The sequence below is a fragment of the Saccopteryx bilineata genome, chromosome 4, assembly GCF_036850765.1.
Source record: "Saccopteryx bilineata isolate mSacBil1 chromosome 4, mSacBil1_pri_phased_curated, whole genome shotgun sequence".
Taxonomy (NCBI): Eukaryota; Metazoa; Chordata; class Mammalia; order Chiroptera; family Emballonuridae; genus Saccopteryx; species Saccopteryx bilineata.
This window is the reverse complement of record NC_089493.1, coordinates 80,107,505-80,127,610: the sequence shown is the minus strand read 5'-3', so window position 1 is coordinate 80,127,610 and position 20,106 is coordinate 80,107,505. Positions and strand designations below refer to the sequence as shown.

At 43.7% G+C, this 20,106-nt stretch overlaps 2 protein-coding genes across 4 annotated transcripts in view; one reads left to right on the top strand and one right to left on the bottom strand.

Moving 5' to 3' along the window:
- Window positions 1–752: 752 nt before the first annotated feature.
- OIP5 (Opa interacting protein 5) lies at window positions 753–14,377 on the bottom strand. 2 transcript variants are annotated; one of them, XM_066274850.1, is made up of 5 exons: window positions 14,022–14,377; window positions 13,727–13,793; window positions 12,515–12,613; window positions 6,106–6,187; window positions 753–1,563 (listed from the first exon to the last, which is right to left on the bottom strand). In XM_066274850.1, exons 1-5 carry the CDS (start codon window positions 14,341–14,343, stop codon window positions 1,468–1,470), a joined length of 666 nt encoding a protein of 221 aa, XP_066130947.1. In that variant the 5' UTR covers window positions 14,344–14,377; the 3' UTR covers window positions 753–1,467. The 2 variants fall into 2 exon arrangements, with proteins under 2 accessions (XP_066130947.1, XP_066130945.1); XM_066274848.1 differs by having other exon boundaries at window positions 755–1,563; window positions 12,515–12,637.
- A 260-nt stretch (window positions 14,378–14,637) lies between these two features.
- Window positions 14,638–20,106, top strand: part of NUSAP1 (nucleolar and spindle associated protein 1) — a 39,565-nt gene continuing 34,096 nt past the window's right edge. For both annotated transcript variants that reach the window (XM_066277027.1, XM_066277026.1), the window contains exons 1-2: window positions 14,638–14,794; window positions 19,700–19,768. In XM_066277027.1, coding sequence (XP_066133124.1) covers window positions 14,702–14,794; window positions 19,700–19,768 — 162 coding nt within the window. In that variant the 5' untranslated portion in view covers window positions 14,638–14,701. The remainder of the gene's footprint in view (window positions 14,795–19,699; window positions 19,769–20,106) is intronic.

Genomic DNA, 20,106 nt, shown 5'->3' with positions numbered 1-20,106 from the left:
ATATATTTACCTATATTTTACATTAAGAAAATGATTCTTGACACTGGCCGAGTTGCTCAGTGGCTAAAGCATCAACCTGGTGTCCCAGAGGTCATGGGTTCAACACATAGTCAGACCACAGATGAGAAGCAATGAGCACACAACTAAATGTAAATAGGTGGAACCAGGAGTTGATGCTTCTCTTTCTCCATCACCCTTCCTCTCTCTCCCCCCAACCCCCGTTCCTCTTTCTCACCTGACCTCTCCCTTGCAAATCAATGGAAAAATTAAAAAAACAAAAAATTCACCTGATGAGGCGGTGGCGCAGTGGATAGTGTCGGACTGGGATGCAGAAAACCCAGGTTTGAGACCCCGAGGTCACCAGCTTGAGCACGGGCTCATCTGGTTTGAGCAAAAGCCCACCAGCTTGAACCCAAGGTCGCTGGCTCCAGCAAGGGGTTACTCGGTCTGCTGGAGGCCTACGGTCAAGGCACATATGAGAAAGCAATCAATGGACAATTAAGGTGTTGCAACACGCAATGAAAAACTAATGATTGATGCTTCTCATCTCTCTCCGTTCCTGTCTGTCTGTCCCTCTCTATCCCTCTCTCTGACTCACTCTCTGTCTCTATAAAAAATAAAAAAATTAAAAAAAAATTATTAGAGCTCTTATAAAAAAACAAAAAACAAACAAAATTCTCATAATTCATATAACTGCTCTATGTAGGAATCACAGAAGTCAACATCAAGTACAACTTTATTTAATAATTTTTTTTTGTATTTTTTTTTTTTTTTTCTGAAGCTGGAAACGGGGACAGTCCGACAGACTCCAGCATGCGCCCGACCAGGATCCACCCGGCATGCCCACCAGGGGCTACGCTCTGCCCACCAGGGGGCGATGCTCTGCCGCAACCAGAGCCACTCTAGCGCCTGGGGCAGAGGCCAAAGAGCCATCCCCAGCACCTGGGCCATCTTTGCTCCAATGGAGCCTTGGCTGTGGGAGGGGAAGAGAGAGACAGAGAGGAAGGAGGGGGGGTGGAGAAGCAAATGGGCGCTTCTCCTATGTGCCCTGGCCAGGAATCGAACCCGGGTCCCCCCGCAGGCCAGGCCGACACTCTACTGCTGAGCCAACCGGCCAGGGCCTCAAGTACAACTTTATTTAAAACTCACTTTTTGATTAGAGCATTCATGGCACATTGCCTCTTAATCCGTAAATATGCAGTTAAAGATGTTTTCAGAAATTATTATAATACTCAAGCTAAAAATAATTTCTAAAGGCAAACAGCTATGAAACCTGGACAGAAGGCTTCTTAGTTTCTCATTTTCTAGAAACTTTCACAAAAATTTGAAAAATAAGGCTAGAGGTTAAACATAAACCACACTTCCTGTCCATTCCTGGAATTCATCTTTCTCAAGAAATGATCTAACGGCATCTGTTTTAGAAGATGGCAGTTAGGCCTGATGCTGATATTCCAGCTCTGTTCTTGATCAGTTTTCTGACTTGGACTGGTCAGGAGTCAGTTTCTTCAGTGTCTCCATCAGTGAATTTAAGTGAGTATGCGTTAACATTATCTCTTCTTTCAGCTGGAAAGAGAAATATATACATATCAGAGCATTTTATTTTTACTTTTTTTGTGACAGAGAGACAGATAGGCACAGACAGGAAAGGAGAGAGATGAGAAACATCAATTCTTCATTGTGGCACCTTAGTTGTTCATTGATTGCTTTCTCCTATGTGCCTTGATGGGGGGGGAGCTACATTAGAGCAAGTGATTCCTTGCTCAAGCCAGTGACCTTAGACTCAAGCTGGCGACCTCGGAGTTTTGAACTGGGTCCTCTGTGTCCCAGTTCGACACTTGATCCACTACACCACCACCTGGTTAAGGTGTATTGGAGCTTCTTTTTTATTTTATTTTTTTAATTTTTCCGAAGTGAGAAGTGGCGGGGAGGCAGACAGACTCCCACATGCGCCCAACCAGGATCCAACCTGCATGCCCACCAGGGGGCGATGCTTGGGCCATCTAGGGTGTTGCTCCACTGCAATCGGGGCCATTCTAGCTCCTGAAGCGGAGGCCATGGAGCCATCCTCATTGACCAGGCCAACTTTGCTGCCATGGAGCCTTGGCTGCAAGAGGGTAAGAGAAAGAGAAAGGAAAGGGGGAAGGGTGGAGAAGCAGATGGACACTTCTCCTGTGTGCCCTGGCCGAAATTGAACTCGGGACTTCCACACGCCAGGCCAATGTTCTACCACTGAGTCAACCACCCAGGGCCCATATTGGAGCTTTTCAAACTTAACTCTCAATTTGTTGGTACTAGAAGCCGTTTCAAATTCAAGATAGTTACTGGAAGCTGGCAATGTCTCAGCACATTTCATTAACACATTTGTTTTATACTGCTCACAAAAATTAGGAGATATTTTATTGCTTCATATTCATTTTGAAATATCCCCTAATTTTTGTAAGCAGTATATATATATATATAAATATATATATATATTTATATATATATATACTGTTTTGTAATTTTGTAAGCACATATATAGATATATATAGACTTATATTGCAATAAAAAATATATATATTTTACAGGGACAGAGAGAGAGTCAGAGAGAGGGATAGATAGGGACAGACAGACAGGAATGGAGAGAGATGAGAAGCATCAATCATCAGTTTTTTGTTGCGACACCTTAGTTGTTCATTGATTGCCCTCTCATATGTGCCTTGACTGTGGGCCTTCAGCAGACCGAGTAACCCCTTTCTCAAGCCAGCGACCTTGGGTCCAAGCTGGTGAGCTTTTTGCTCAAAACAGATGAGCTCGCGCTCAAGCTGGTGACCTCGGAGTCTCAAACCCGGGTCCTCCGCATCCCAGTCCAACGCTCTATCCACTGTGCCACCGCCTGGTCAGGCGTAAGCAGTATATTTCTAAGAGAAGTTTATACAACAAAGAGTATAATAAGGTCCTCAGATATAAAGTTTTACATGAAAGATCAGTCAGGCAAGGGTACTTTTTAAAGTGAAAAATAAATAAATAATAAAATGGCAATAACTACATACGTATCAATAATTACTTTAAATACAAATGGACTCCAATCAAAAGAAAGGGTGGCCTGACCAGGTGGTGGCACAGTGGACTGTTCAAAACCTGAGGTCTCCAACTTGAGCGCAGGCTCATCCGGCTTGAGCACAGGCTCACCAGCTCGAGCGCATGGTTGCTAGCTCAAGCGTAGAATCATACATATAACCCTGTGGTCGCTTGCTCGAAGCCCAAGGTCACTGGTTTGAGCAAAGGGTCAGTGGCTCAGCTGAAGCCCCACCACCATGGTCAAGGCACAATTTAGAAATAAATCAATAAATAACTAGAGGGCTGCAACTATGAGTTGGGGCTTTTCATCTCTTTCCTTTCCTGTCTTTGTCTCTTGGTAAAAATTTTTTTTAATAAACAGGTTTGCTAAATGGGTAAGAAAAGACTTTTACATATATGCTGCTTACAAGCAACCTATTTCAGATCAAAAGACACACAGACTGAAAGTAAAGGGTTGGAAAAGACATTTCATGCAAGTGGAAGAGAAAAAAGAAAATGTGGTAGCAATACTTAGAAAAAGTAGAATTTAGGCCCTGGCCAGTTGGCTCAGTAGATAAGAGTGTCAGCCCAGGGTGCAGATGTCCCAGGTTTGATTTCCAGTCAGGGCACACATGAAAAGCGACCATCTGCATCTCAACCCTCCCTCTCCTCCTACTCTCTCTTCTACCTATTGCAGCCAGGTTCAAATAGTTCCAGCAATAGCCCCAGGCACTGAGAATAGCTTGGTTGTCTGAGTATTGGCTACAGATGGGGTTACTGGGTGGATCCTGGTTGGGGCACATGCGAGAGACTGTCTATCTCCCCTCCTCTCACTTAAAAAAAAAAGTAGGCTTTAATGCAAAGAGACAAAGGACATTTCTACACTATAGCCAAGATATGGAAACAACCTAAGTGCAGATCAATAGATGACTGGATAAAAATGTGGTACAAAAAAGTACAAAACAAAAAAGATGTGGTACATATATAAAATGGAATTTTACTTGGCTGAAAAAAAAAGAAATGAAAGCTTACTATTTGCAACAACATGCATAGACTTAAGACCCATGGTTTTCAACTGCTGCTCCAGTGCTAGTCAGCTAGAAATTTTATGCTGGTCTGAGAAAGAGTTAATTTCATATGAAAGGGTCTATAATCTTCATACATCATCAAGGTGGTTAACTCTTTCTCAGACCAGGACAAAATTTCTAAGTGAAATAATCAAAGAAAACTACCATATTATTTCACTCATATGTGTAATTGAAAACAACAACATCATCAAAAAACTAACAAAACAGAAACAAACTCACAGATATAGAGAACAAACTGATGGTTGCCAGACAGGAGGGGAGTTCGGGGGCAAGGTGAAAAAGTTGAAGGAATTATGCGGTACAAACTGGCAGTTATAAAAAGTCTCAGGATATAAAGTACAGCACAGGGAATATAGTCAATAATATTGCAATAAATATGCATGGTGGTGCGGGCTCATCTGGTTTGAGGAAAAGCCCACCAGCTTGAACCCAAGGTCGCTGGCTCCAGCAAGGGGTTACTCGGTCTGCTGAAGGCCCGTGGTCAAGGCACATATGAGAAAGCAATCAATGAACAACTAAGGTGTTGCAACACACAATGAAAACCTAATGGTTGATGCTTCTCATCTCTCTCTCTGTTCCTGTCTCTCTGTCCCTGTCTATCCCTCTCTCTGACTCACTCTCTGTCTCTGTAAAAAAAATAAAAAAAAAATGCATGGTGCCAGGTGGGTACTAGACTTATGGGGGAAATTACTTCGTAATTTATATAAATGTCTAACCACTACACTGTATATATACAACTAATGTTGTCAATGGTAATAGAAAAGTAAAAAAATAAAGGCAGTTCCTTGGGAGAGCTTCAAAGCTCTGTGTTTGCAATCTGTCTCTTCAACTGAGATCCTAAATTGGAGACAGGGGTGGTGTCTCTCACAATGACATCCCTGCTTTATATGCAGGGTGCTGGGCAGAGGCAGTAGCTTCTGTCTTCTCAGCTTACCTCTGCCACCAGGAAACCTCTGCCCTATGAGCAAGGCGGGGCAAGTGTGAATGAGTTCCCAGAACTATCAGCCTACTAGAAACTGGTTGTTCTTGCTTGGAAGAGATTCTGATGAGAAATACTGATAGCCTGCCTCCCCTGGGAAGAAACCACAGCCCTCAAATGGGAGCTAGGGGATAAAGGACCCCTGTGTTCCTGGCTGCATTCCCTTCTGAGCTTGAGGGTTCTGGGAAGGAGGGACCATGTTATGGCTCAGATGCTACAGGCTCTCACTGTTCTTACTAAGGATTAGTAGGTTTTCTTGAAAAAATGTCTCATTTACTTTAGGCTTTAAGGAAATTTTCCAGACTTAAGATGATTGTTTTCTTTATAATTTTCTTCCATTATGACTGTTTTGCTGGGTAAAAGGTTGTCAGTGGAACTCCTAAGGTCACCATTCTTTTTCTTTTTTTAACAGGGACAGAGAGAGAGTCAGAGAGGGATAAATAGGGACAGTCAGGAACGGAGAGAGATGAGAAGCATCAATCATTAGTTTTTCGTTGCGATACCTTAGTTGTTCATTGATTGCTTTCTCATATGTGCCTTGACTGCGGGCCTTCAGGAGACCAAGTAACCCCTTGCTGGAGCCAGCGACATTGGGTCCAAGCTGGTGAGCTTTTGCTCAAACCAGATGAGCCCACGCTCAAGCTGGCAACCTCAGGGTCTCGAACCTGGGTCTTCGGCATCCCAATCCGACGCTCTATCCATTGTGCCACCGCCTGGTCAGGCCTAAGGTCACCATTCTTAAAGTCATCTCCCATAATAATTTTTCACAGTATTTATGTTCCCCCCTCATCTAAGCAACTGAGATCATTTGCCACAACTATGAGTTGATGCTTCTCATCTTTCTCCCTTTCTGGGTCTCCTCTTTCTCGCTTAAAAAAAAAAAAAAAAAAGAATTGTTAGAGTATCACATCATTTCATCACCCCCAAGTTCACTGACACAAATTATGAGGAGTTGGAGTTGTCTAGGTTAAAAGAAACAAAACAATCATGAAATTTTACCTCTGCAACTTTTTCTGGAAGAGGCATGGTTTCAATATCCATCTCAGATGCACTTACGATGGCTTTTGTTTTTAAGAAATAGCTAGATAGAAAATAGAATAAATATTAGTACCATACCACAGTTAACATTATCAATGAGGCCCTGGCTGGTGGCTCAATGGATAGAGTGTCAGCCTGGTATATGGACATCCTGGTTCGATTCCTAATCAGGTCACATAGGAAAAGCAACCATTTGCTTCTCTTCCCCTCCCTCTCCCCCTTCTCTCCCTCTTCTCCTCCCGCAGCCAGTGGCTTTTTGGCTCAAGCATGGCCACAGGCACTAAAAATAGCTCCGTACTTGAGCATCGGCCCAAGATGGGGTTGCCAGGTGGGATGCATGCAGGAACCTGCCTCACTATCTTCCCTCCTTATACCTAAAAAAAAAAAAAAAAAAAAAAAGAGATCATCAATGAACCAAATTTGCCCTCTGAAGTAGTATCTGTCAAACAAAGACAGCCTACTTAATGATTTCCATTTCAAGATTCATAATGTATTTTGGAGGAAAAACAAATTCTCAATTAACAAATCATCAGAAGAGACTCTATTCCTCATTCTACCCTTTTCCAGCCAGGAATATATCAGACAAAATTACACAAAACCAGGAAAAATTACACAAAACCAGTCAAATGAATAAACACGATGAGTGTAAGCTCCATGCTCCACCAGTAGATTGTGTAGTACATTAGAAGTAATCACATTATGACAAATAAGTGTTGGTTGCCTATCCAGAAGCCATTCTTCAGTTCTTTGGTGTTAACAGAACCAAGATTTTGTTCAGTGTGCCCACTTCTAGCAGATAAAGCATAAATTTTCTAAGCCAACTGTGGCAATCTTTTTTCCCTATTGTCACATACTTCCTTTCCTAACTTAAGATGATCATGACAGTCCTGGCTGCTGGCACAGTGTAGGGCATCATCCCAGAGGGCCTTGGTTGCCAGCTGGATCCCAAGGGAATTGCTGGTTGGAGCCAAGACTGGGGCACATATGAGAAGCAATCAATGGGTGCACAACTACATGGAATAAGTTGATGCTTCTCTCTCTCTCTCTCCCTTCCTGCTTTTTCTTTTTTTAGAGACCTACAGACAGGGACGGACAAACAGACAGGAAAGGGGAAAAGTTAGAAAGCCTCAACTCGCAGTTGCAGCATTTTAGTTATTCGTTGATTGCTTTTTCATACATGCCTTGAAGGGCTGGGGGTGCTCCAGCTGAGCCAGTGACCCCTTGCTCAAGCCAGCGACTATGGGATCATAGCTATGACCCCACACTCAAACAGGTGACCATGAGCTCAAACCAGCGACCCCATATTCAAGCTGGTGAACCCATACGAAAGCTGGTGACTGGTGACCTTAGGTTTCGAACTTGGATTCTCTCCATCCCAGGTCAATGCTCTATCCATTGTGCCACTACCTGGTAAAGCAGCCCTCCCCCATTAAAAAAAAAAAAAAAAAGAAAAGATGATCATAACATAGTTCTGGCCAGTAATTATTTTGCTGATAAAAGAAGATCATTCCTGGCCCTGGCCGGTTGGCTCAGTGGTAGAGCATCGGCCTGGCATGCAGGAGTCCCGGGTTCAATTCCCGGCCAGGGCACACAGGAGAAGCGCCCATCTGCTTCTCCCCCCACCCCCTCTCCTTCCTCTCTGTCTCTCTCTTCCCCTCCCACAGAAAAGGCTCCATTGGAGCAAAGTTTGTCCGGGCACTAAGGATGGCTCTGTGGCCTCTGCCTCAGGCGCTAGAATGACTCTGATTGCGGCAGAGTGACGCCCCAGAGGGGCAGAACATTGCCCCCTAGTGGGCATGCCGGGTGGATCCTGGTCGGGCGCATGCGGGAGTCTGTCTGACTGCCTCCCTGTTTCCAACTTTAGAAAAATACAAAAAAAAAAAAAAAAAAGACCATTCCTGTATTTGCATACTTCTCAAATCCCTTTCCTTCCACGTGGAGATGCTACTGTCTATGGATATAATGCTTATAATTGCAGCAGCCATCCTGTATGCAAAAGGAAAAGGCCAAGAGAACCAGAGATACTGACACATATCCCTGTCATGGCTGAGCCACTAGAAGACTCCTGGAGTGGCCAACCACCTACACCCTTTACTTGTTAAACCCATGTTAGGTTCCTGTGACTGGCAACCAAATTAATTCTAATACACACATAGATATATTATCTTCCCAGACTTGTCCTACCTATACTTTTCTAATTTCTACTTGATCAGAAAGAACAGCTTGACCAGTGGTGGCACAGTAGGTAGAGTGTTGATTTGGGACACTGAAGTCCCAGGTTTGAAACCCCCAGGTCAGCAGTTTGAGCTTGGGATCATACACATAATCCCATGGTCACTGGCTTGAGCCCAAGGTTGCTGGCTTGAGCAAGGGGTCACTGGCTCACCTGGAGCCCCCCAGTCGAGGCACGTATGAGAAGCAATCAATGAAGAACTAAAGGGACACAACTACAAGCTGATTATTCTCCTCTCTCCCTTCCTTTCTCAGTCTCTCCCTCTCACACAGAAAAAAGGAAACAAAGAATATACCAACCTTCGAGCCTAACTCATTTTAAAGAATAAAAAATTATTTAGAATCCCATAATGCTTTTCAAAAAAATTTTTTGGTTTTAGAGAAAGACAGAAAGGAAGAGTAAGAGGAAGAAGAAAAATGAGAACCATCAACTTGTAGTTGGTTTACTTTAGTTGTTCATCGACTGCTTCTCATATGTGCCTTGATGGATTGGGGTGGGGGACTATCTCAAGCCAGAAACCCTTCTCTCAAGCTGGCTTGCTTGCACTCAGGCAGGCAACTATGGGGTTTTGGATCAGGGACCTCAGCATCCCAGGTTGACGCTCTATCCAATGAGCAACCACCAGTCAGGCAAATTTATATTAAAATTTTTTGTTACTAAAAGCTTACTTCCCCTAAACAAAACCTAAATTATAGCTCTGCAGAGAGAGGCAGAGAGAGAAACAGATAGGGACAAACAGGAAGGGAGAGAGAAGAGACGCATCAATTCTTCATTGTGGCTCCTTAGCTATTCATTGATTGCTTTCTCATATGTGCCTTCACCAGGGGACTATAGCAGAGCGAGTGATCCCTTGCTCAAACCAGTGACATGAGCTCAAGCCAGGGACATTGGGCTTCAAGCCAGAAACCATGGGGTCATGTCTACAACCCCACACTCAAGCTGGTGAGCCCGCACTCAAGCCAGCAACCTTGGGGTTTTGAACCTGGGTCCTCTGCATTCCAGTCCAATGCTCTATCTACTGCGCCACCACCTGGTCAGGCTACTTATAACTATTTCTAAAAAATATTTGGTTAGGCCTTGGCTGGTTGGCTCAGTTGATAGAGCATCAGCCCAGTGGGCAGATGTCCTTGGTTCAATCCCTGATCAGGGCACACATGAGAAGTGACCATCTGCTTCTCCCTTCCTCCTATCCCACTTCTGCAGCCAGTGGCTTGACTGGTCTGAAGCATCGGCCTCAGGTGGCTGAGGATAGCTCAGTTGATTCAAGCATTGGCCCCAGACAGGGGTTGCCAGGTAGATCTTGGTCAGGACATATGCAGAAGTCTGACTTTCTCCCCTCCTCTCACTTAAAAAAAAAAAAAAAAATTTTTTTAAATAAATAAATAGCTTGCTTGACCTGTGGTGGCACAGTGGATAAAGTGATGACCTGGAATGCTGACGTCGCCAGTTCAAAACCATGGGCTTGCTCAGTCAAGGCACATATGGGAGTTGATGCTTCTTGCTCCTTCCCTCTTCTCTCTCTAAAATGAATAAATAAAATCTTTTAAAAAAATAAAATAAAATAAATAGCCTGACCAGGTAGTGACAGAGTGGGTAGAGTGTCGGACTGGGACACTGAGGACCCAGGTTTGAGGTCCCAGGGTCGCTGACTTGAGCACGGGATCATAGACAACACCACAGTCTCTGGCTTGAAGCCCATGTTCGCTGGCTTAAGCTCCAGGCTGCTGGCTTGAGCAAGGGGTCAGTGGCTAAACTAGTGCACCCCCCACCCTCAATCAGAGCAAATATTAGAAAGCAACCAATGCACAACCATTCTACCAGAATTATGAGTTGATGCCTCTCATCTCTCTCCTTTCTTGTCTGTCCCTATCTGTCCCTCTCTCAAAAAAATAATAAAATCAATAAAAATACTTGAGTTTACTAAGGGGGATCATTTCATCCCCCTTTTTAATTAAAAAAAATTTTTTTATTGACATTATTGAGAGAGGAAGGGAGAGAGAGAGACAGGAACATCAATCTGTTCCTGTATGTGCCCTAACCAGGGATCAAACCGGCAACCTCTGTGCTTCAGGATAACGTTTTAACCAACTGAGCTATCCAGTCAGGGCTCTCCTCATTAAACTTAATTCTAGCCTGACCTGTGGTGGCGCAGTGGATAAAGCATCAACCTGGAAATGCTGAGGTCGCCGGTTCAAAACCCTGGGCTTGCCTGGTCAAGGCACATGTGGGAGTTGATGCTTCCAGCTCCTCCCCCCTTCTCTCTCTCTGTTTCTCTCTCTCCTCTCCAAAAATGAATAAATAAAATTAAAAAAAAAAAAAGAAGAAAAAAAAGAAACCCAAAACAAATAAACAAAAAACTCAATAAATAAAATTCTTTAAACTTAATTCTAAATAGAAATTATATAAGAAAGCAGAAATTATAGTATTTCTCAAGTATATAACACCTTTTGAAAATCTGCACTGAAGAACAAAATGGGCCTGGCCTGTGGTCGTTCAGTGGATAGAACACTGACATGGTACACCGAGGTTACTGGTTCAAAACCCTGGGCTTGCCTGGGCAAGGCTCATATGACAGGTAACCAGTAGACAGCTAGAGTGAAGCAACTACTTCTCATTCCATGTACCCTTCTCTCTGCAAAATCAATGAATAAAATCTTAAAAGTAAAGAAGAAAACAAATGGTATACCTAGTGTACACTAAACCTCATGGTGAAGGATAGGATTTATGAGTTTATTGTTTAGTCATCCATAACTCAAGTAGAAATACCTATCTACGCATATTAAGTGAAAAAAAGGAAACTTTGTTTTATAAAAGGAAAATTAACGTTAGAATTAAGATATGGATTTAAATCTCAGATCCTCTATCTTACTGAGCCCCAATTTTCTTATATAAGAACTTAGTGAGTGCCTCGCACAAACTATGTCATCAATGACAGTTTTTTGGTTTTTTTTAATGGTCAATAAAAGACTTTGATGGATGTTTTAGTTTATTCTAAAAATAAATCTTTTTTTAAAATTTTTTTTATTTATTTACTTTTTTAGATTTTATTTATTCATTTTTATTAGAGAGAGAGGGGAGAGAGAGAGGGAGAGATAGAGAACAGGGGGAGGAGCAGGAAGCATCAACTCCCATATGTGCCTTGACCAGACAAGCCCAGGGTTTTGAACTGGCGACCTCAGCATTCCAGGTCAACGCTTTATCCACTGTGCCACCACAGGTCAGGCCTCTAAGAATAAATCTTAATTAGTAAGTGAATTTATTAGGAAGATAAAGAAATATCCAAAGTAATTCACAAGAAGGACCAGCCAGTGGGGTACCTATTCAGATTTGAGGCCACATAGTCATTGTTTTTTACTTTTCTTTGTGTATCTGCTTCGTGTCTTTTTCTGTAGACAAGATTTCTCTGTATCTACATGCATAATGTAGAAAATAGCTACCCTAAACCTTTCACTTCCCAAATTCAGCACCAATACCATCTGCAAATTACCAATGCCTCTGGGTCCTTATTTCAAATACCTAGGGTAGAAAGCCTGACTGGCTTAACTTGGTCAAGTGTTCACTCTTGATCCCATTATCTGGGAGTGGTACCACACATGATACAAATATGGCCACAAGGTCCAACCCTATTGGGAGGGAGACAGGGGCTAGGCACAAACCCAAAAGTGTTTACTACATTATTTAAGAAAAGCTTACTTCCACAAATTTCTATAATGAAAGTATGTGTTCTCAATTATTCCATTATATGATTATGAAGATCAGAGAGAGAGCAACCAAGACAGGAAGGGAGAGAGATGAGAAGCATCAACTCATAGTTGCATCACTTTAGTTGCTCATTGACTGCTTCTCATCCATGCCTTGAAGGGGAGGCTGCAGCCAAACCAGTGACCCCTTGTTAAGCCAGTGACCTTTGGGGCAAGCCCGGAACCATGGGATCATGTCTATGACCCCACACTCAAGCCAACGACCCTACGCTCAACAGCTGGTGAGCCTGCTCTCAAGCCAGCAACCTCAGGGTTTCAAACCTGGGACTTCAGTGTCCCAGCACCTGGCTTTAGCATCTTCTTTGGTACAAACATTCTGCCTTTTCTGGAAGATCTTTTAAAATTACCTTGGTAAAGAATATCTAAATCTACTCACCACATCATTTTATTACTGGAAAGGCAAAAGTGACCTCTCAAGGCAGCCAGGTCAGCATGGGTAGAATACAGATGGAAACCAATGGGTATCCCACAGGAACTACAGAATAAAAGGTTGTAAGTGCTGGGGGAAAACAAAAACATCAAAATAAGGGTAAGAAAGAAAATCAGAGAAAAAATACAAAATAACCAGTCACTGGAACCATTTCTAAAAATTATGCTACAATAAGAGTATCACATTCAAAAAAGGTTAACTCATATTTTAATATAATTACACCCCAAATTACAGATAACTTTGTGGATTCTGGCCGCAAGAGAAATCATGGATGACAAATCAAGGCAAAAAGTAAACATTGACTATGAACTTGACCACCTTTTCTGGTAAAAGGCTTAGTGCATTTTCAGTTATATGTAAAATTGTTGTACCATGTTATACAGAATTATGACCTTATCTTTTTTTATTTTTTTCTTAATTTTTATTTTTTACAGAGACAGAGTCAGAGAGAGGGATAGACAGGGACAGACAGACAGGAACGGAGAGAGATGAGAAGCATCAATCATCAGTTTCTCCTTGCAACACCTTACTCACTGGCTTGAGCCCAGGCTCACCAGCTTGAGCCCTGGCTCGCCAGATTGAGTGTGGGATCCTAGATATAACCCCATGGTTGCTGGCTTGCCTGGAGTGCACCCCCTACACAACCGCCCATCAAGGCACATGTGAGAAAGCAATCAATGAATAACTAAGATGCCACAACTATGAGTTGATGCTTCAGTCATCTCTCTCCCTTCTGTCTATCTGTCCCTGTCTCTCTCTCTCTTAAAAAAATACACACACACACACACACACACTAGTTATTTCAAAGGATTGTGGTTTCTAGTTTATTATTCTACCATACACCAAAAAGTCATTTCCTCCTTTTTCCTCCACTAGACATACCCTTCTTGGCCTCACTTCACTTGCACAAGCCACTAGGGATATGTGGTCCTTACCTTAAAATCTACAAATACAACTTTTCCATTCATTAATGCGTCAAGTTCAGAGAATACTGAAACAGGTAAAAGAAGCATACTTTCAATACACTGTATGGATGGAATAAACCTTCTTCCAGCGCAAAATAGAAACAAACTGTTTTCTCCTTGTGCAGGCCGGATATACGCTCCTCAGCATCCTTAAGGCAAGGACTAGACACCAATCAGGAATCTCAGTACGTACCTGCCTTTGAGTAAACCTTTAATGCCAACTAGGAAGGGAGCTTCCAAAACCACGTTATTTGTAACCCCTGAAAAGAAAATGAAATCGAGTACGAATGACTACCTAGAAAGACTACCCACCTTCTGACAGGCTCATCAAGTCCACAAAAATCAAGTAAATTGCCCCCATCCCTAGTAAAGGGCTAATATTTAGATCTTAACTCTCTTTTCTTACCCCGCCGGCTCCCCACCTCGGGAAAAAGTGGAACACCCTCTCGGGCCCTCTTCCGCCTTCCCCAGACGCCGCTCGGACTCACTGGAAAAAACAACGGCCCCGAGGGAACGCGAGAGATCCCAGGCGAGGTGCACGGAGTCCGCGAGCACGGCGTGGCACTGCGCGCACTGGAACACCACGCACCTCTCGGGCTGCAGCCACGACGGCAGCCGCGGGACGGATGGCGGCTTCTCTGTCCACAGCCCTGAGGCGCCGAGCGGCGAGGACCCTTTCACCACCTGCGTGTCCCACTCCATGGAAGTCGTAGAAGAATGTTCGTCAGTTGTCTTAGCGCCATCACAAAAGTCACCGTCCCCCAACTTTTTACACCGGGAGTTACGCCAAGCCGCCATCTTCCCGGCCATGGCTGCCGCCTTCTTTTTGAACACACATACTAGACCCCGCCCCAAACACGGGCCCTGCGTCTTCATTGGATACCTTGAGCCCTGCAGCGCAGTCAGTGCCTGGGCACGCCCTTGGAGCCTGATCGTTGGTGAGGGGTGGAACGTAGATACGTGTGGTTAGAAGGGGGTTCAGCCTTTCTATTGGTCACCGACAGGAAACCCCGCCTCCGAGGCACTTTTCACCAATGGAAGTGCAGCATTCTTAATTTTAAACTGTCTATAAAGGTTGGCTTGGTAAACGCTTAGTTTGGCGCTAGTTTTGAAAGACTCAGTGGTGCCTGGAAGATACTCAGCGTGGTTTCCTGGACTGTGGATCGCGATGCCCGTCCCCTCAGTGGAGGAGCTGAACTCCTTCAAGTACAGTGACCTGCAGAACCTGGCCAAGAGTCTGGGCCTCCGAGCTAACCTGAGGGTATGGGCCGGTGGCGGAGGACGGTAGCAGTGGGTGGGGTAGGCTGAGCGGTCTTAGGGAGACGCGGTCGGAAGGGATCCAGCCTGCTTCTTAGCGGGGGATAGATTTGTTTCGTGAGTATCTATCTCTGCGAAAGTTAGACAGAGGGGTGTGGTAAGGTACCAAAGAATTGCAAAAATTAATATTAGTATTTTAGGAGAGAAAGTCAGGTTTCTTGACCTGTCCTTTCTCTTAGAGAATGGAGGGAAAAGGATATGGGAGTTTGCCTGACTTACAAGGACGACTGGGTCATTTAGTTTAACTATAATTGTATGAAAGGATTAAGGTTATTTGAAGAACTTCCTTTCCCTTTCAATAAGAGACAAAATTTACATACCACCCTACACTGATTTTAACTCTCCCTCCCTTCCTGGAATCCTGAGAGTAACCTGTACCTCAATAAAGGAGGGGAGATAGACATTAATTGTTAGGCAGTCAAGGAAATAACTGCCTTGATTTTTGTAAAATTCCAAACTTACATAATTTGTAACAGCGCCCAAAATCTCTATTGGGGGACCTGGAAGAAAGGATGGTGTTTAGGGTCCACTTCCATACACATATTTTTATAACTCAGCCTTGATCTGGAATGATCGTTTATTATTATTTTTTTCTTTAAGTGAGAGGAAAGGAGTTAGACTCCCACGTGAGTCCGACCAGGATCCACTGGGCAACCCCTGTCTGGGCCTGCGGCTTGAATCAATTTAGCCACTGGCTGCGAGAGAAAAGGGGGAGAGAAAGGGAAAGGGAAGAGCAGATGGTCCCTTCCCTTGTGTGACCTGACCTGGGACAACTGCACACTGCACACTGGGCGGATGCTCTATCCTCTGAGCCAACTAAGCCAGGGCTTTTTTTTTTTTTTTTTTTTTTTATTTCATCATTCATTTATTGATCACTATTGTGGTAGTGTTTCCAAATCAGTAAGGTCTGACTCTTGAGGCTGCAGAATGTTGGGGGGAAATGTGGCAATTCAGTTTGGATGTATTAGATTCTGTTGGTGCTTTCTCACATTTTGCTAATATAAACTCAGGAGATTTGTTCTTCTGGCTTTGCTATTTACACTGAATGAATACCTAAATCAGCCATTACAAATGTTTTTAAATGGTTTAAACAAAATAATCAGTGCCCAGGTGTTATTATTCAGGGTTTCATGAAGAGGAGCCGCAAAGGAATGAGGCAGCAGCTGTCTTATTGACCGACACTGCACTACTACAATTTTATTATTTAGTTTTGCAAAACTGATTAGATTGCTCTTGCCCTTTCTGAGACAACACCACACCATCTACTGTTTGATTCCTGACCTGCAGAAAGCTCCAGAAGGGCCACCTCAATCTCTCCAGGATTGAAGTGCCTTAGCGGGATCAGATTTATTAAACAGAAACATGACATCATGTGTGAGAAACTAACAAACAGAATACAGTGTACAATTTTATTATTTAGTTTTGCAAAACTGATTAGATTGCTCTTGCCTTTTTTGAGACATAACACCACACCATCTACTGTCTGATTCCTGACCTGCAGAAAGCTTCAGCAGGGCCAAGCATCACGTCCTTGAGGCCTTCCCTGGACACGACTGCCTTCAGTCATGTATGCTTGGTCTTGACCTTCCCTTTCTCAGGATGGGAACAGACAGTCACTTGGTGCTTTGGCTTTCCTCTAACACCCAGGTGTCTGTTGGGGCTGAATGATAAAGGAGTGTCTTTGGAGATATTTCTGAACTGTGGGTGTTAAATGGTTTCCCCGTACTTAATAAATAAAGCCTAGAACCTTAGGGTTTTTTTGCAATCTGGCTAGATAGTTGTTTGTTTGTTTTTTAGTTACAATCTTTTCTATAAGACCGAATCTAAACTGACTACTCCCTGAATTCTTGGTACTTTTGTCCATCTTTGTGCCTTTGCTTATTTGACCCTTAGGCCTCAGATCCCCTTCTCCCTCTGTCTTCTTTATCTGCATGAATAATTGCCAATTACTGGTCACAGTTAGACAACTGTCATCACTGACTTGGTGCCCTGTCCCCTCCTCTACATTCCCTTAGCCACAGGTCCACCAGCCCAGTAATCCCAGGAGCCCTCAGTGATTTAGAACAGTTTAATTTCAAGTACTGTTTCTGAGCACTTGGCAGGCTTCCACCTTGCACTTGTTATTTGTGTACGTGTGTTATCTTTTCTACTAAAAGTTAAATTCCTTAAACAGGGATTCCATCCTTCCACCTTGGAAGTCTTTATAGTACTAAGTGCAGTACATTTTATTATTTACACCTACTCTTTGGGAATTAAAGTGGAGGCTTCCTACTGGAGTTCAGAGCTGTGGCTAACCATAAGACCCCACAACCGTTTGGGTCTTTGAAGAACTATTGCAAGTTTAGCTCTTTTTCTATAATTCCCACCGATTACCGTCTCTTGAGGCAGCTGATCTGAGGTGGTCAATGAATCACCTGTTGTCGCAGAGGTGTTTTGCTGCATTATTTGTCACTACAGAGCCCATTGCCAGCCTAGCACACAATGTCTGGCACATAGTAGGTGTCAAATATTTGTTGAGAGTTACTATTACTCAGACAAATTTGATCATACAAGTCTTTATTATACCACCACAGGTCAGGCCAATTTCTTTGTTCTTTACCACTGAAAGCGCTCTTATCAAGACAACCATGCCCTGCATCTTACAAAGCTTGTGGTCCGTCTCCTTGGTATTTCATTTTGTCCTGCCTTCCACTTTTTTTTTTTCTTTTTTTTTTTTGTATTTTTCTGAATCTGGAAACGGGGAGAGACAGTCAGACAGACAGACTCCCGCATGCGCCTGACCAGGATCCACCTGGCACGCCCACCAGGGGTGACGCTCTGCCCCTCTGGGGCGTCGCCCCGCTGCGACCAGAGCCACTCTAGCGCCTGGGGCAGAGGCCAAGGAGCCATCCCCAGCGCCCGGGCCATCTTTGCTCCAATGGAGCCTCGGCTGCAGGAGGGGAAGAGAGAGACAGAGAGGAAGGAGGGGGTGGTGGAGAAGCAAATGGGCGCTTCTATGTGCCCTGGCCGGGAATCGAACCCAGGTCCCCCGCACGCCAGGCCAACGCTCCACCGCTGAGCCAACCAGCCAGGGCCCTGCCTTCCACTTTTTTCTAGTCTCCTTTGCTGGTTCTTCCTCGGCCAAATCTCTGAACATGAAGTAACCCAGGCTTCTCTCTTTGGCCTTGTTTTCTCTAATTGTGCTTTCTCTTGGTACTCAAGTGCTCTTTGAAACTTAGAACATGTCATTTTCTTCTGCTCAGTGCCCTCCCGTGACTGTCCTTATACCTAAAATAAAACCCAAACTCCTCCAAAAATAATGAGAAACTTGACTTGATCCTATTGGAGGAAATTTAAGAAAAGAAGAGCACCCTGACCTCAGGGTTGGTTAGAGCGGCATTCTGAAGCACAGAGGTTGCTGGTTCTGTCCCCGGTCAGGGCACCTAGAGGAACAGATCAATGTTCCTGTCTCTCTCTCTTTCTTCCTTTCTCTCTCAAATCAATATTTTAAAGAATGTTTATTAAAAGAAGAAGAAAAAAGAAAAGCTATCATTGGAGATAGATGAAAAAATTTGATTATAGGCTACGTATCAGGATATTGGAAACTTCTGCCTGTCCTGGGTACAATAATGTATTTGAGGTTATGTAGGAAAATATTTCCTTATTTTTAGGAGATGTGGCTGATGTATTTTGTGGTAAAGTGATGTCTGGAACTTATTTTGTTTTGTTTTAGAGGGAGAAAGGGAGGGACAGACAGGAAGGGAGAGAGATGAGAAGCATCAATTCTTCATTGTGGCACTTTAGTTGTTCATTGATTGCTTTCTCATATGTGCCTTGACTAGTGTGGGGGGGGGCTACAGCAGAGCAAGTGACCCCTTGCTCAAGCCAGGGACTTTGGGCTTCAAGCCAGCAACCATGGGACCATTTCAGTGATCCCACTCTCAATCTGGTCACCTCGGAGTTTCGAACCTGGGTCCTCCACGTCCCAGTTTGATGCTCTATCCACTGTGCCACCACTTGATCAGGCTCTTTTAATTTGTATTTATTGATTTTAGGGAGAGAGAGAGAGAAACATTGATTTGTTGTTCCACTTATTTATACATTGATAGGTTGATTTTATTTATTTTTATCTTAGCGAGGAGGTGGGACAGACAGAGAGGAAGAGAGATGAGAAGCATCAACTCATAGTTGCAGCACCTTAGTTGTTCATTGATTGCTTTCTCATATGTGCCTTGATGGGAGAGGGGGCGCTGCAGCCAAGTTAGTGACCCCTTTTGAAATCAGCAACCATGAGGTCATGCCTATGATCCCACGTTCAAGCTGGTGATTCCATACTCAAGCCAGACTAGATTCTTTTATGTGCCCTGACTAGAGATCAAACCTACAACCTTAGTGTATTAGGATGACACTTTTAACTAACTGACTTACCTGGCCAGGGTAGTTTTTTAAACTTCACTCATTCTTGCCTCCCCATGGTATTTCTTTATACTTTTCCCTGTGCCCCACTCTCCTAATCATCCTGCAGGCCTCAACAGCTAGAGACATCATGCCTTTTCCCTAGAACTGGCCAATCCAGTTACCTGCTGAAGTCTCGACCCTGTGGGCAAGCCCACCTTGTTCTGTCACAACATTCTGATTTTCCTCACGTTGGCACAGACACCACTGCACTGTCGTTGCCTTTTCTTGTCTGACTTCAGCCTGCTCTGAAATCTGCGAGGACAGGGACCAATTCTATTTTGGTCTTCATTCTATTTCCAGAGCCATTCCAAAGGACAGTTGATAAATATAAGAACAGGAGAAAACGTTCAATGGATCTGTCTTGCTTATTTGATTTTTGGCTGTACTATTAAGATCTTTAACTTTCCTGCAGGCAGGCAAGTTGCTAAAAGCCTTGAAAGCCCACCTGAAACAGGAAGCAAGAAAAGAAAATGAAAATCAGGTAAGTAAGGTTTCTCATCACCTATTTAGCAAAGGAATCATATTTAGTTAATGAGTGATAAACTCAGTTAGTGATGACTGCTGTTGTTTGTTTTTTGAGAGAGAGATTGAGGGACAGACTGGAAGGGAGGGAGATGAGACACATCAACTCATAGTTGTGGCACCTTAGTTGTTTATTGATTGCTTCTAATATGTGCCTTGACTGAGAGGCTTCAGCTGAGCCAATGACCCCTTGTTCAAGCCAGCAACCTTGGGGTCATGTCTATGATCCCACACTCAAGCTGTGACACCGCACTCAAACTGATGAGCCCAGTGCCCAAATTGACGACCTTGGAGTTT

Excerpts from the sequence above, each read along its gene's own strand:
- OIP5 (XM_066274848.1), bottom strand. The coding sequence starts at position 14,343 with ATGGCCGGGAAGATGGCGGCTTGGCGTAACTCCCGGTGTAAAAAGTTG. Across the intron at positions 12,638-13,726 it reads AAAGGTTTACTCAAAGGCAG|CACTTACAACCTTTTATTCT; the intron begins GTACGTACTGAG and ends GTTTTCCCCCAG. Across the intron at positions 1,564-6,105 it reads TTCCAGAAAAAGTTGCAGAG|CTGAAAGAAGAGATAATGTT; the intron begins GTAAAATTTCAT and ends TTCTCTTTCCAG.